Source organism: Corvus moneduloides, chromosome 1, assembly GCF_009650955.1.
Source record: "Corvus moneduloides isolate bCorMon1 chromosome 1, bCorMon1.pri, whole genome shotgun sequence".
NCBI lineage: Eukaryota > Metazoa > Chordata > Aves > Passeriformes > Corvidae > Corvus > Corvus moneduloides.
Window position 1 is genome coordinate 65496981 of NC_045476.1, and position 16419 is coordinate 65513399.

The 16419-nt window shown below is 37.7% G+C and overlaps 1 protein-coding gene across 3 annotated transcripts in view; it reads left to right on the forward strand.

Annotated features, from left to right (window-relative positions):
- LOC116446210 (macrophage mannose receptor 1-like) overlaps window positions 1-16419 on the forward strand; it is a 38077-nt gene that overhangs the window by 1147 nt on the left and 20511 nt on the right. The window contains exons 2-15 of one of the 3 annotated variants that reach the window (XM_032113594.1): window positions 1266-1661; window positions 2762-2935; window positions 4802-4960; window positions 5886-5999; window positions 7260-7406; window positions 8316-8498; window positions 9047-9204; window positions 9618-9728; window positions 12119-12234; window positions 12669-12817; window positions 14332-14531; window positions 14829-14956; window positions 15579-15666; window positions 16229-16364. In XM_032113594.1, the coding sequence (XP_031969485.1) occupies window positions 1266-1661; window positions 2762-2935; window positions 4802-4960; window positions 5886-5999; window positions 7260-7406; window positions 8316-8498; window positions 9047-9204; window positions 9618-9728; window positions 12119-12234; window positions 12669-12817; window positions 14332-14531; window positions 14829-14956; window positions 15579-15666; window positions 16229-16364 (2259 nt within the window). The remainder of the gene's footprint in view (window positions 1-1265; window positions 1662-2761; window positions 2936-4801; window positions 4961-5885; window positions 6000-7259; window positions 7407-8315; window positions 8499-9046; window positions 9205-9617; window positions 9729-12118; window positions 12235-12668; window positions 12818-14331; window positions 14532-14828; window positions 14957-15578; window positions 15667-16228; window positions 16365-16419) is intronic. The other 2 variants (XM_032113602.1, XM_032113611.1) reach the window with 2 other exon arrangements.

A 16419-nucleotide genomic window follows, 5' to 3' on the forward strand; every position in this document is an offset into this window, starting at 1 on the left:
CTAAATGGACAAGGAAAGAACAAACTAAGTCTCAGCTTCAAATTTAGATTTGCAGAAGTGAAACTTCTATATATTACGGAGCTGGTCAAAGTAATACGGGGACTTTCTGGAAGAGCTCAAGAGCTATTCTTTCCATCATAACCCCCCAGAATTTTTCCCATTCACTACCCAACATTGGCTTGACCTAACATCCCACTTGTCCTAGAGACTTTAGAGTTTGGAGGGGTATCTCACTGCCTCTTATGAGTAATTCTCTCAGATGGATATGGCAGTGATGCTGCATCTCTGTTTCCAGGTGTGAATTTGAGGCACAGAGGGCCGAAGGACAAAATCTTGCCCTCCTGTTCTGCAGGTCCTCAAATACTCCTTGTAGTCCAAATTTCAACCCCTCATGACCCAAAGCCAGTGAGAGCTGTATGCTACCTGACATTTTGAAGAGCATGCAGCTGTGTGCCCAGGCAGACTTGCTTTGTGCGTCACAGCACATCTGCAGTTCTGGACAGCCCTTCCCAGCAGAGCCTACTTATCTCAGTAGATCACTATATTAGGCTACCTATAACCCTTTGGGAGTGTTAACTATGATGTGAGGCATTTACAATGCACAGGCATGCAGGCCCACACCTATAGAATCTATATGCTCCTCGGTGTTGGTTCTTGTGAGAATGTTTGTGATTTATTGTGTGAATTATGTTGACTTCTTGTGATAGATATACTGATGAAAGGATACTGGATCAAGGCAAGATAACAAGCCACCATTATATGGTTTTCAATTCCAAAAAAATCCCCAAAACATAACAGAACATGTCAATTCCAAAAGGAGCAAGAGTCACAGAAGGCTCACTCACTAGCTGTATTAAGCACAAATGCGACCCCACGGAGAAGTATGTAACAGGAGCTAAATCTATAATGCATAATAGTGATGGCCAACTTCCAAATTTTCAGTAAAGGTCTCTTCATCTTGAATGAAATGTACATTTCAGGAGAAGATGAAATTCCATTATTATGATCACATTTTTGAAGCTGAGCTGATGCAGTTTATGTGTTCTTATTCCTCCATGTTGTGTTTACATGTATTTACTGAGCTGTACTTACATTTCCTTCCCAGAATGAATTGTCTTGAAAATACCATTTGATCCTTGTAAATATTTGCAGCCTCCTGACATGAATCAGATCAGCATAGAATAAACAGCACATCTTTCTCCTCACAAGTTCCCCTTCACCATGTGCTCACCCTAACCTCCTATTCTGAATGTTTTGTTTTACAGACAAGGATATATTCTTAATATACAATGAGGATACTAAGTTCTGTTTAACTGCTCAGAGTTCTGAGGTAGTCACAACAGCCACTTGCAAGAAAAACAGTGATTTACAAAAATTCAGGTGGGTCTCTGATCATCAGCTAATGAGCATGGCATTTGCACAATGCTTGGGAGTGCCCTCCAAGAGAAACCAGGCTAAAATTTCTCTGTACCCATGCAACAAGAAAAGTGAATTCCAGAAATGGGAATGCAAAAATGCGGCCTTGGCAATTCAAGGGGAAGATTTGTATCTCAGTGCTGACAAAAGAAAAGAAAATATTGCACTGAAAACAGGATCAGAGGCAATGGATAAATGGAAGATCTATGAAACCATGGATGATTTGTGTTCTCAAGGCCATGAAGGTAAAGTTTAAACGTTAATATTGAAAGTTTATTGAATCCACTTGTTTCTCATCAGAGATAGGGTCTTTTGATTTCTGCTCCCCTTAATCTGATATCAGCTGTTCCCCCTGAGGCAATAGCTGACTAGAGAATGATTAGTTCACATATTCAGGCCTGTATCCCTCCATCCTGGAGAAACACAGCTGTTTGGGTTCAGACAGAATGCAGTTTGTGCAAAAAATTTGCATATTTTTTGTTCTTTACTTTTAGAACAAATGTAGATGTAGGTTATTTTTAATTGTTAGTGTTAATCACTCTTCTGGGTGGTGCGTAGCAATAACACAACGGGCAGAAACTGAAGCACAGGAAGTTCCGCTTGAATATGAGGAAGAACTTCCTTTGCCAAGCACCCAAACAGATTGTCCACAGAGGTTGTGGAGTTTCCCTCCCTGGAGATATTCAATAATGGTCTGGACACAGTCCTGTGCCACATGCTCTGGGATGGCCCTGCTTGAGCTGGGAGGTTGGACCTGATGACCCATTGTGGTCCCTACAAACCCGAACCGTTCTGTGATTCTGTGACTCTGTAATCAGAGCACTTTCTTTAACTGCATAATGAGATTGTATTAGTATTACTGGATGAAAGGGAAAAATCTCTAAGTTTAATACATCAGTATTAAATGTAAGGAAATAATTCCATGCATAATACCTTCAGTTGCTCTGTGAGATTTCAGATGCCAAAAATTCTCACAACATTTAACAATTTAATCAATGGTTTCCTTTTAATGAATGATAGGAAGTTAAGCCACATGATAAAAAGATAGCACTATTTTTAGAAAATTATATTTAAATATATGAGATAAAAATCACTACAGTCCTTTCATAGTAGGCTACAGCATGAAACTGCTCAAGTTCCAGCTGGTACAGGTAATGATGTACCCCAGAAACAAACAGTAAATTGCAATACCTACCAAGAACTTCCATGAAAGACATTGCTGGTTATAGCAGCTCCCCAGTCACTCTTGTGTAACACTTGTAATGCTCTCTCCAGGCAGTCTTATGGAGAGTACAGACACATATATTCACACAGCTATATTAAAATTTCTCTTTTGCCCCCTCAGATCTGTTTACATTGTTAGGAAATTCCAACGGAGCTCCATGTGCCTTCCCCTTCCTGTTGAGTGGTAGGTTGTATGCTGAGTGCACGGCTGCTGGCAGGTCTGATGGCCTATTCTGGTGTGCAACGACGCCCGACTTTGACATGGACCATTTGTATGGGTTCTGTCCAGCTGCTGGTAAGTCCCACATGCATAAACCCTATAACACAACACTGTTACGTAAATATATCTGTATTGAGATGCTGTTAATAATACGGAAGGGAAAAACCTTGAAATGACCTAATTTTACTCAAAAATGTCTCTTTCACTCAATAACATTCCTGACAGAAGTAACAAATCTGTTTGCTAATAGCTTACAGTCAGGCTGAAAGTTGTCTGGGTGTGTCCCAGTTAAGACTCAGGAAAGAAAACAGTGTGCTTTAAATATGACTGTTTTCAGCATAGAATCACCTGAAAATTGAGATGTTATTCACAGTCTAATACCCACTGATATTTTTGATAGCAGTAGTCTAACCTGTTCTACCCAAGCAAAGCCCTGTTCTGTATAACAAGATTGGTCTAAAGTTCATGGGAAAATGTAGTTTGTTTTCTGAAAGATATGAAATTAAAAGATTGGCTCAAAGGTTTTACTGAAATATTAGCATCATCAGCATTTCCCTTTTAATATTTCAGACTACATTACAAAAGAATGTTATCTCAACAGATAAAAGTATGGTCATTGGAGTGCAGGATCAAGAGCACCAAAATACATGTTAATAAAGACATTAAAAATGCTGCCTCAAACCTAATTTTTCAGTACAATACCACAGAATCAGAATCACAATTTGTCATTTTGATAGGAGCATTGCACTGGTAAACCAGCTTCAACTCACTCTCAACCACCAACGACCACCATCATTCTGACTGATTTGGTGAAAATTATTCTCTGGTGCAATATTGCAAGCAGTAACTTGAAAAATCCCATGACATCCTCATTATATAAACTAGAAAATATGAAGTGTTTGGCATGATAAAATTCTTGGGACATTATCACTAATACTTGAGTCTACAGTAAAAAAGAATGTTAAAAATCTCTGAATCAGCAACAAAGAAACAATAAGAAATAGAAAACATTTTCTCTAACAAACCATTCAAGAAATTTAGCATTTTTTTCTCAACAAAAGAGAAATTTAGGGCAAGTTGTAATCACAGCTTATTTTAGTACTTGCCCAGGGACCAGTTCTGCTAACAGTGAGCTGTCAGAAGACAATTTCAACATTCCAGTTATCTAAAACGCATGCAGACTACAAATACAACCTCAATTCCCTCATATGCTCCTCACAGGGCCCTTCACCAGCTCTCTTGCCCTCCTCTGGATGTGCTCCAGCACATCAAGATCTTTATTGTAGTGAGGCTCAACACTGAACTAGTATTTGAGGTGTGGCCTCACCAGTGCTGTGTGCAAAGGGACGATCACTGCCCTGGTCCTGCTGGCCACTGTTGCTGATACAGGCCAAGATGCCATTGGCCTTCTTGGCCACCTGGGCACTCACTGGCTCGTGTTTGGCTGGTTATCAACCAGCACCCCCAAGTCCATTTTCACTGGACAGCTTTCCAGCTGCTCTTCCCCAAGCCTATAGCATCGCAAATGTGATTATTGATGGCATAATTTGACAAGATTTCTTTACTGGAAATGTTTGTATTTCGGTTGTGTTTCAGCCAAGAATAATCTCGGCATAGCCTATGGGCTGCTGAACAGGTTCTCAGGGTAGACAATGATCAAGATACAGTTTTGATTTATTGACTTCTTTACAATATTTTTTTTCTCCTGGAGATTATAAAATTTGAAGGGGAAAGTGCAAATAAAGAATGTAAGGCTCTTCACTGCTAATGGCAATGAAAAACCCTATTTTCTTTACAAAGAGCAAGATAAATTGCGGGTCTGAGCCTTATTTGCTCCAAAATGTTATTTCTCAATTAAGCTTGCAGTTAAATTTTGCCATAACATTTTGTGTAAAATGTTTATTACAAACTCAGGTACTAAATCTCCTTTTTCTCACACAGACAGTTACAGATTTTGGAGTACAGATCCTTTGACAGGAACCTACTACCAGATAAACCACCAGTCAGCTCTCACATGGCACCAAGCAAGGAAGAGCTGTCAGCAACAGAATGCAGAATTATTAAGTGTCACGGAGATACATGAACAAATATATCTAAGAGGTGAGCTAATAAGCAAGATTCAGTTAAAACTGTTTCAAAAGGTTTTTTTGAGTGATTACAAAAGTTTCAATGCTTTAATCACATTACAATGAACAGCTGATGTAAAAAAATGTACAAATATAAAATATATGTCCTAATAGAAGTACATATATTATGTATGTATATATAGGTATATATTATATATATATATATGTACTAATAATATATGTACTAAAACTACAGTATATTAAGCTTTTTATAGGTGGAACTTCTGTAAGTTGTGGAATTACCATTTTAAAGTATTTATATTATTATTATTATTATTTTATCCAAAAATGTAAGAATTTCCAGCTAATTAGGCAAAAATTGGCTCAAGCTCAGAAAACACCAGAAAGGTCCCAGAAAGGGATCTTAAAACAAGAAACAACATTTTAGGAGGCAGCCATTATATGACTATTACATTATATGACATGTTCTATAATTTTGTGTTCATAAATCAGTATTCTTCACGTACATCTAATGAAATAGTAATTTTGAAACACGATATTTTTTATGCATTTTTACATATTTTATATGGTAATTTTATACAGACTTTATAGGTTTATGAACACTGTGGAACAAGGTCCTATATCAATTGAACCACACACAAGAAAACTTGTAACATCATTAATAATAGCAATTCAGTCTTTCAGTTTTGAAAGCTTATTGTTTACATATAACTGTAGAATAGCATTAAGTTCAGATAAAATAATATGTAAAATAATCTTTTTCAATTCACTACTCTTTATCTACAGAAAAATCCCTCTGAGTTTGTTACCAGTTAACATGAACTCTGTACTGAACTTACACACCACCAGGCAGACTTTTATTATCTTCTTCTAAACTTTGGAAATGCAGAAGTTTTCCTAGCAAATCTCATTAGAATTCAATTCTTTTGGTTAACTAGATTTGATTGACAGCAAGAGATCCTCTCTCTGGATTGGGCTTAACAGTCTGAATCTCAACAGCGGCTGGCAGTGGAGCGGTGGCTTTCCCTTCAGATACTTTAACTGGGCACCAGGTACTAATCTTTTTAAACAATTTTTGGAATTAATATTTCCCACCAATATGATGAATGTGTAATAAATGCAGTCCTGTAGTATTCCATACGAACATGAGGAAAGGGAGCTGAATGCCTTACGAGACAAGTAAAACAAAAAAATCTGAGAATGATGATTTTCTTCACTGGATATAACTCATGGAATTTCAAGCAGAAGAGCTAAATAACCTCATCTCCTATCAGAGGCAGATAAAGTAAAAAGCACTAGTTGAGCTGTAGCATACTGGGAATGCATTCAATTCAGTGAAATCCTCTGTCTCTACAACTCTCACAGGGTTATCAGACCCTGCATCCTGCAAGGACTCAGCTGTCAGTGAGCACTGCTCTTGCAAAGCCTTCCTCTTCACGTCTTATGCTTTTTTGTTCTTCTTCTCTCATTCAAGAGGCTGTAAATAGAGTTTATGGTGTTGACAGTTTATCTTTGAAAGTCACTTAATGATTGCCATGGCAACAGTAGGTTGCAGCAAATTCTGAATAAATGCAAGCATAGTCCATCTTTTGGCCTTCCCAAGTCTCAGAGGTGGCACCTGCTTTTATCTGGCACAAAGGAAGAAGGGAAAGCCCAGAACTGCTGAGTTTGGTAGAAGATTTTCTACCTTCTGCCGAGCTGGTCAAATTCCTCGAGATTTGCAGGGCTCAGGAATTGGCTCTCAGGTCATGCAGCCCACAACCCCAGAGCTCCTGTATCCCCACACAATGGTTATGATCATGAGGTAATCTACACATTTCCAGTTCACAGCAGAATTGTTTTAAGTTGTACATTTTGTGGGGGGAGGGAAAAAAATGTAATTTATCATTTGGGGCCTCTCTGAGAAGAAAACACTGACCATTCCCCAGGGATAGTGGTCCTGGAGAAACTCCTGGAGTGTTGGTTGAAGAGGCAGGCAGAGGAGAGACACTCAACAATTGTAAGGGAATGTCAGGAGGTTCTGCTTGCAGCAAGGAGAAAACCTGCATTCACTTTCCAAAGGACATGCAGAAAGGACCACTATTCTGTAATCAAATGTGGCAGAATATGTGAAGTATGCAACAAGCTTCAAAAGAAATATTTCGATGGGTACTTCTAAATTACATTTCCTTATCTCTGGTAGAAAAATAATGTAGGAGTGAAATAATGAGCCCATAATTTACACATGAAAAGGCTATAAGTAAATTGCTCTTTTAGCTGCTGACATAAACCCTGTGCTAAATAAAAATAATTTGGTTTTTTATCCCATGAAGGAAGCCCTGAGCCTGAGTCTGAAAAACTCTGTGGGGTACTAAATCCCAGAAGAGATGCTAAATGGGAAAACCAGCCATGTGAGCTGAAACTTGGCTATATCTGTAAAAAGGAAAACTCCACAAAGGATCCTTTAATTCTTCCATCTGGTATGTCAAGCAAAAAAAAAAACCTTTTGATAAGGTCATAATTTATGTCGCTAAAGTTAAATTTAATGGCTATTTAAAATAAAAAGAAAAAGCAAGCATTGAAATTTGTTTTTCTGCTATGAGGACTGGTACAGAACAAAGCATACTGTTATTTCTTTTGCACAATATAATTAAATACTGAAAATGTTCCTGGAGCCCAGTAACCACACAAGCATTTTTTACTCTATGTTATTATTCGCAATTCCAGAGGCACTGGGTTAAGCCAGACACTATCATGAAAGTATCATGGACATGAAAATAGAGTTAGAGATGCTTCACCCTTCCTGCAGTGCATTCTAATGGAAACACTGAGGTTTGTCACAGAAGGCTTGGAAAAATGGCACCAGTAGGCTTCTTGATGTAGCAACTTCTTGATGGGGTTGCCTGTAACCTAGAAAGTTGGCAAAAAAGAACAACTTCCTTCAGGCCACTTTTCTACTGTACTTCTTTCTGGTTTATTTAATGAGAGTTGGCATGGAAAGCCGTGTGTGCAGAGAATTACTTGTGCTACAGTAATAATGCCTTTATGAAAGATAAAAAACATAATTGGGTGGGGTATATTGTGAGGAAATACTACATACCAAATTCCTGAATATTCCTCTGGCCAGTGAATACTTCACACTAGTGAAGCCCAGTAACAACTGTCTCCAGTCTTTTCCTCTTTTGTTTAAATGCAGTATGGTTTCTATAGAAGTACAGAGAGCAACAACATACAGACTAAAATACATGTGTGAGGAATGAAGTACTGCTTATTTGTTACCACTTAATTTTCATTCTAATTAGTTAATTAACTGATTTTAAATGCAATTGCAGTTATTCTAGACTTCAGTTTGCACCATATAAAAACTTGAAATATCTATTGATTTTGAGGGGATGTAGAGCCTGTTAAATGCCCAGAAGAATGGTTGTCCTATGGAGGTCACTGTTTCATGGTTCATAGAGACCCCAAAGTATGGAGAGAAGCCCTCATTTCCTGCAATGAGAGCAAAGGCAACCTGGCCAGCATCCACAACCCTGAGGAGCATGGCTTCATCCTGTCTCAGCTTGGCTACAGTGAGTATTTCTCACAGGACAGTGTTTGGTACAGATAGAGAACTATACTGTTAGAAATCTTACAGGATTAAAATAAAATAATTCTCGCTTGTTTGTTATGAGTATTTATAGGGAAGGCCACAGATACATAGGTTAGAAAAAACCCAAATGCCAAAAACCCACAAAAGGAATCATTATTCTCTCTTCTTTTTCATTTGAATTCTTTTCATTTTGATTTTCATTTGTTTTTCACTGCATGAAATCACTTGAAGGAAATAACAGCTCTAGTTACTGCAGCATTTGAGTGGATTATCTGCATCAGACACCTTGTAGCGGTAGATACAGTAATGGACTTTACTGATAAAGCTGAGGAATCTCATTTCCTGCTGATATCTCATTTTTAACTTCTTGAAAGAAGAATGTGAATTACATTTTAAAATAAACTCCTTCATCTTTTAATACAGATGAATTTGCATTGCAACATTGCAATTTCAGCTCATCTCCATAAAATCTTGCTCCTATGGACTGTTTCAACTTGGGTAATAACACAGATGAATTTCTGTCCTTAGAAGCTGTGGATGAGCTGTGGATTGGCCTGAACGACCTCAAAACTCAAATGTACTTTGAGTGGAGTGATGGGACTCCTGTGACATATACCAAGTGGTTGCCTGGAGAACCAACCCATGAAGTAACTGGCCAGGAAGATTGTGTCATTATGGCAGGAAAGGTGAACCATTCCACATGAATCCCAGCGTGGCACTGTACTATTTGAGTTATGGCTGTATTTCTAGGGAGATTTTTAGTGCAACTCAGCACAGTTGCTAAGTTGCATAGAATCAAAGAATGTTATCTTTATTCACTCACACATACGGTTGTTCTAAATTGAATTTAAAATGAAATTACGTATAACTAGTAAATGTTCATATCTGATTGCGAGTGTACATTATGTGCCAAGCAAACCGTAACAATCTGGCTGTGCCACTTAGCTTAACATAACCTCACCTCCAAGCTCAAATACTTGGAATCCATTAAAAAGTACAGATCTTCACATTGAAACAGTACTTTCAAAAGAATGATGATGTTTCTGTAGGAAACAGGTTCTGCCTCACTGTTTTTCACCTCTTCCCAAACTGAAACTAGGATGGATACTGGGCAGACAGTGCCTGTGACAGGAAGTTAGGCTACATCTGCAGAAGAGACCCACTGCAAGGAGTCTCTGGGACAGCAAAGACTGATCCTGCCTGCCCGAAGGTAAGAAGAAAGCATAACCAAGAATCTGGTTAGCAAAATTTCACAGGCTCCACTTGACGTTGAAACTATTTTTTTCCCTTTCCTAAAAACTGTTATTCTACAAATTCAGGGTGATAATTTTCACTACATTCCCATATAAGGAATAACAAGAAGTCAGGCCTATTACCTCTCAGAACTGTCTGTGAAAGGGGCCAAAACCATTCCTGTGGTTGTCTGCATATTTGTTATATTGTTCTGCAGCCATCTGTGGTTATCGAACACGTAGTAGGGACTGGCAACAATTTCTGGGCTATATGCCATGATGCAAGATGATGACAAATCTCACTACTGAAGCCAAATCAAAACAATAAAATCCTTTTTATGAGTGAATTTGTTTTGAGCAAGTTATTGTATCCTACCACTTTTTTTCCTTCTTTTTTCCCTCTTTTTACTTTCCTATTTATTACTATTCTGTATTTAGTAGCCTTTCCCACAAGCCCATATGGGGAACAGAGCTGAGACTCATTGTGCTTGATGGAGCTAAGCAGCAGCCAAACACTGAACACAGAGTTTATTTACCTTTCTTGGGTGCAGCAACCAAATCTTGAGTTGCCATAAAAGGGAAAAGTGACTTGGAATTCAGCTGTAATTTTGAGGATTTTGTTCTTTAGTGGTCTCTATGTTACCTCTTCAGTCAGACTTTTTAGGTGACCTGATGAATTAAATCAATTAATTAGTCTATTTACTGTTCCTTTAGCCTCGAAACATCAGGAAACTTGAGTCAGCATCTCTACTACAACAGACTACTCTTTTTGGTTCTAAGCAAAGAAGTATTTTATTCACCTGATTCTGAATGCACTCTCCATTCTGTGTCTCTCTCTTTTACCAGTAAAAATTTATCCATTATTATCAAAAAAGTGACTCATAGGCACTTGAAGAGATTGAGACAAAGGACACAGACCCTGCTGGATGCTAATAAAGCAGCAAACAAAGCCAGTTTAGTACAGAAATCACCAGCATTTATAGTTCTCTAACTTCTGGACAAATTCCCCTACTTAGACTTCCTTTGCCTCTGTTCCCACAGCAACACTATCAAGTCCTTTCAGGCACCCCCTTGTGCCAGCAGTGACCTCGTCTGCATCTTCTTTGCCAAAGTGGCCAGGTCGTGGCATCCTCTTCGTTCTATCTTTGCTTCTTGTTCTTGCCTTGAGTTTTATCTGTCCCACAGTTTCTGCTGAACCAGGGCTAGAAAATCTGCACAGCTATCAGCTTCCTTTGCTGTCTGGTTCCTGACAACTCCCCCTCTCTTTTTAACAATTATTATTTGTTTTATTGATTTCTTAATTAATATCTGAGTACATTGAATTAAGTAGGGTAAGCATATTACTATAATTAATAATACTCTTTGTACAAATATTCTTATTTTGATTAAATTTTTAATCTATTTAGTGATTTTCTAGTTTTTAAAAAGACTGTTAAACTAATTTGTTTTATCTACTATTTTTAATTTGTTTACATTATTTTGTAGAGGTTTAATACTCGCATGAATTGATTGTGAATGATTAGAAAGATTTATACAGTACATTTTATCAAAATCTGCATTTATGTCTGTGTGTTAAAAGTAAAAAATTAATAGCTGTTCTATTTTGTAATGTAGTATGTCTAATTGAATTAACATCAGTTAGTAATCCTCTTACAGTAAGCAAAGTAGTATTAGTTTGTCGAGTTAACTACTAGTAGTTTAGTTTATTTAACAATTTCAATTTTTTTTGGTTGTTACTTTTGGAGTAAAAAAGGAGGTAGTCTAACACTGATGCAGTGAATAAAAGTCGAGGTTATTGTCATAATTTGGGGTAATTGTATGAATACTGTGCTTTTTTGTCTGTGGTAATCTGTGTTGTAAAATTATGGATGTGTTGGGTGTCAACAGCAAGAGTCGTTTTAAACTACAGAGGTTTCTTTTTATATGTGATGGGAGAGCAGTTCAAATTCTATTTCTACAAATAAAAAACAGTCTTGTTGGTAATAATAATGGAGTATTAGTGGAGCAAGAGATATAGTTGGATGTGCATTTGTGCTAGGCACTTTTGTTTTTAAATGTGGGTTGAGTTGGAGAAACATTTTACGCTTTGGATCAGTTGTTCCCAGAATAATTAAATTTAACACAAAGGTTTATTTTTGCAGACCTCAAAAGTTCTACTTCTTGAGGTTCAAGGGTTGTGTGATTAAATCTTCTTTCTGCACTGAATGTTTGCTAAACTGAATTTCCATTAGTATACTGGAATTCAAATTAATACATAATCACATGAGGTTCTATTAAAAAAAGGTTGTTTCATGAGTGTTCACTGAATTTCAAGTACTAGAACATATTTTCTTTTTAATTGCAAGTATATTTCATGTGTTCTTGACAGGGTTGGGAAAGGTATGGTTTTTACTGCTACCTGGTTGGACATACCTCTGTAACATTTTCAGAAGCAAAGAAAACCTGTGAAAGGAGCAGTGGTTATTTAACAAGTATAGGAGACAGGTAGGAAAAGAGTTTAAAAACTGTATATCTGATGCAATAATATTGGAATTTTAAAAAATAGTTGAGAACTTTTTGACAAAAAAAAGAAAACAAAAAAAACCCCAGAATATCCTTTTTGTGAAGAAAAAAAAATAGAATAAACACAGTATGGCTTTTCTAACTAAACATAATTTACACATCAATGTTTCCTGTACTTTACTTTGAAAGAACAGACAACAGCAACTTCTGCTCAGTAAGGAGCAGTTTTTCAGTATAGCACAGCTTCATCCCCTATTGCAGCTACTGCATCTGGGACCCAGTTAAACAACATATTTCCCAAAAGAGGAAACCTAATGGAGAATCTATTCATTCTAGCTGAGGGAAATTTGGGATGCTGAGGAGTGGAAGATGAAAGGAAAGCTAAGCTCAATCCCATCTGACTCCTTTCATTTCAGATATGAGCAAGCCTACTTGACCAGCCTCATTGGTCTGAGCTCTGAGAAGTATTTTTGGATTGGTCTCTCAGACATGGAAGAGCAAGGGAGTTTCAAGTGGGTGACTGGTGAAGGTGTTCTGTACACAAACTGGAATGCAGCAATGCCTGGTACTCTACTGATGCCGAATGTTTTTTCCTTTTTCCTTTTATATATTCTCTGTATTCTTTACACATATATTTGTAGCCCATTATTGTATTAGTAGCTAGTCCCAGTACTTTTCCCTACCTTTTCCTTAGCTAGAAAGACAAGACATATTCCAGAGCTCCAAGCCCAGGGGGGTACAAGGCCCCTAACCTTGATTCTTCCTGGGAACCAAGGCCGAAAAACAACGCTTCAAGACACGTTTTCATAAACAAAGTTTAGTTTCCATCTGAGGGAGAGGATTTAGAAAGGATTGAACCAGGGGAAATTGCCTTACCTCTTATGTCTCTAATTGGTGATTTTTGTCAAATACACTAATTTGCCAAACTTATAAAGCTGTATTCACCCCATGTGGGGGTGGGCATTTTGTGGACATTTTCCACATCTGCCCCTGGAGGCCTCCAGTAAAGACCAACTTTTATATTACCTCCTATACTAATATTATCTTGGAAGTGTGTTGATTCATTTCTAGGGTCTTTAAGGCATCATTACCACTGGACTAAATCTATGCTATTAAGGAACTCTCTGTGTTCCCTAATTCTAACTGTTTTCCAACTTTGATAAATCCATGATGACACGTAGGAACATTTCTGACTTTGAAGCTGAAGAGTCTTTGATACTTGGCACCAGTGGGGCTGCAAATTAAATCCTGGGTTCAGTTTTGGGTGCTTCACTACAAGAAAAACATGGAGATGCAGCAGCATGTCCAGAGAAGGTCAACAAAGCTGGTGAAGGGTTTGGGTCTAATGAGGAGTGGCTGAGAGAGATGGAGGTGTTTAACCTGGAGGAAAGGAGGCTCAGAGGAAACTTTATCACTCTACAACTGCCTGAAAGGAGGTTGTAGTGAGGTGGAGATCAGTTTCTTCTCCCAAGCAACAAGAAATAGGGGAAGAGGAAAGGGCCTCAAGGTGCATCAGGAGAGCTTTAGATTGGATACTTGGAAAGATTTCTTCACAGAAAGGGTGTTCAGGCCTTGGAATAGGCTGCCCAGGGAAGTGGTTGGGTCATCATCCCTGGAGGTATTTACAAGATGTGAAGATTTGTAGACGTGGCATTGATGGTTTAATGGTGAGCCTGCGGTGCTGTGCTAATGCTTGGACTCTATGATCTTACAGATCTTTTCCAACCTAAATTATTCTATGACTCTATGATGCCATTAAAATATTTCTTTTCTGACTCCTCATTGTTTACAAGAGCAAAATCAAACTGAAGGGAAAGGATGAAATCCCTTCCAGCCTCGGCACTGAGCTGCCAAAGCCTTGCCGTGAGTGGCAGAGGAAAGAGGCAGGCAAGCAGTTGTTCATGCACTCAAGGGGAAGGACTCAGCTTACTGGTTTCCTCTTTTCATGAAGCTCCTCCTCTGAGTGGACACTACACTTATATATTTCAAATAGTCTTTTGTAAATTAATTACATGAGCTGTAAAAATGTCAAGGGAGCCTCTTTAAAAAACATTTCAACTTTTTTTGTATCTCACAAAGGGAAGAAAGCCGGTTGTGTTGCCCTTAGGACTGGAAATGCAGCTGGACTATGGGATGTTCAGAACTGTGAAGTAAAGGCAAAATTTCTCTGCAAAAAATTAGCTGAAAAAGTCACTGTTCCTGTCGCTTCTGAAACCATTTCTGATTCCAAATGTCCCTTGGGCTGGGATACAAGCAATAGCACTAATTCATGCTTCAGAGTAAGTACTGTTTTTTGCCATAATCTACTCGTGAGATAGGAGAGCGTCAAAGAGATATGTAATCTAAATACCACAGAATGGCACGTAATATCACAAATGTAGCCAGTTTTTACACAACTATTCAAATATCACTGCTATTTTCACTCTATCAGTGATAAGTAAGGTTATCCAATTACTTTTGAATCCATATTATAATGGATAATTTTAATGGAAGGTTTTCCTATTTTTCTTATGCAAGGCAGCCAGCAGATTTATGTTTAGTGCACTGAAAACACAGTGTTCTACCTGCATGTACAGGGTTTTGTGAGAGAAGAAGACCAAAAGAAAACATGGTTTGAAGCCCGAGATTTCTGCAGAGAAATAGGAGGAGACCTGGCTGCCATTAGAAGTGAAGAAGAGCAAACAGTGATAGAAAACTTAATAAAGTAAGCAAGTGAACTGTGTAATAATTGATATTTTGGTGTAACAACACATTATGTAGTAAAAAATTATAATATTCTTGAGTTGCTCCTGAGATAATTAGTTTAAAAATCTATCTGGTTTTCATCATAATAATAAGAAAAATAACTGAGAAAATGTCTCATATGAGTAATGTTTTCAAAGAATTTTTTGGAGTTCCTAAAATGTGTCATAATCTGCAAACATTTTAAATTCAGATAAAAGCCAACCCAACAAAAAAAATTGTTAAATGCTTCTCCACAGACCCTATTCTAAGTTTGTTTAGTGAACCATTTTGAAACTAAATTCTGTCTTCCAGTAACCCTGAACAGTCTATTTCTGAAAAAAACACTATAATCACAACATCAATGTAGAAAATCAACATGCTGTGTTTCCAATACAACCATTTGCAAATTACAAAATTTCAAGGTGTGACCTTCATTTACATGCCAATGGGAGTTCCCTGATGAACTGTACCTTTTATTTTTAAAATTATTGCTGTATTTCAAGTTCAGTAAGTGTCAGAGTTATTGTCCCATGTAACATTTAAAATTGAGCAGAGCTAACAACATATATCCTCTTCCACTCTACTTTTTTTTCACACTCTAGAAAGAAATCCCCATCATTTCAGCCCTTCTGGATAGGTTTGCAGTGTTTGGATCCTGATGGTGGGCTTTCCTGGAGTGATGGATCTCCGGTGAGCGTTTTACCATGCCAGTTTCCTTCTGTTCTCTTTCTGTTAGAGAAGTTTCCATGAATGGTGCATACAAAGGCTGTATAAGAATTCCCAAAAATGTCTATTTTGCAGCTGGGTAACTCTGAATCACTGCTCTTCATACCAGATTGGAAAAAACCAAAAAAGGCCAATAAACCCTGAGGTTATACCACCACAACACTGATAAGACAGAGGACTGCTTTCAGCTACAGAGATTATATCCATGTCACAAATATATGAGAAAGGTCTCTCCTGATTTTTGTTAGTCTCTGGTGATAAATTGCCATGTTCCTTTTTGCTGCTTGTGATTTATAACCTCATTTGATTCCAGTTTTTGTGGGACTGCTACAGTCTGTTAGATACTGCATAAACTCATAGCCTTTCTTTCATCTTGCAGAGTGTTTGTAATTACTTTAATAGCTCACATTGGCTTCACAGCCAGAGGAGGGGAAAAAGGAGTGATTGGAAACTTCTCATTCTTTACAGAGTACAGTTTTTCCCCCTGTAGACAAGATTAAAAGCCACAGGTGTGTTTTCTCTGTAGGTTAATTATAAAGCAAGAAATTATTTTTACGATACTGCATTTCAAGATTGTGGAGCAATCAGTGAAAACCCTTCCCCGTCATGGATTAAGGAGCACTGTGAATACAGTCATAACTGGATTTGTGAAATAAAGAAAGGTAGATTGCTTTTTACTCTAAACTCACCTTAGGAAGAAATTCAAGCTGAATCCAT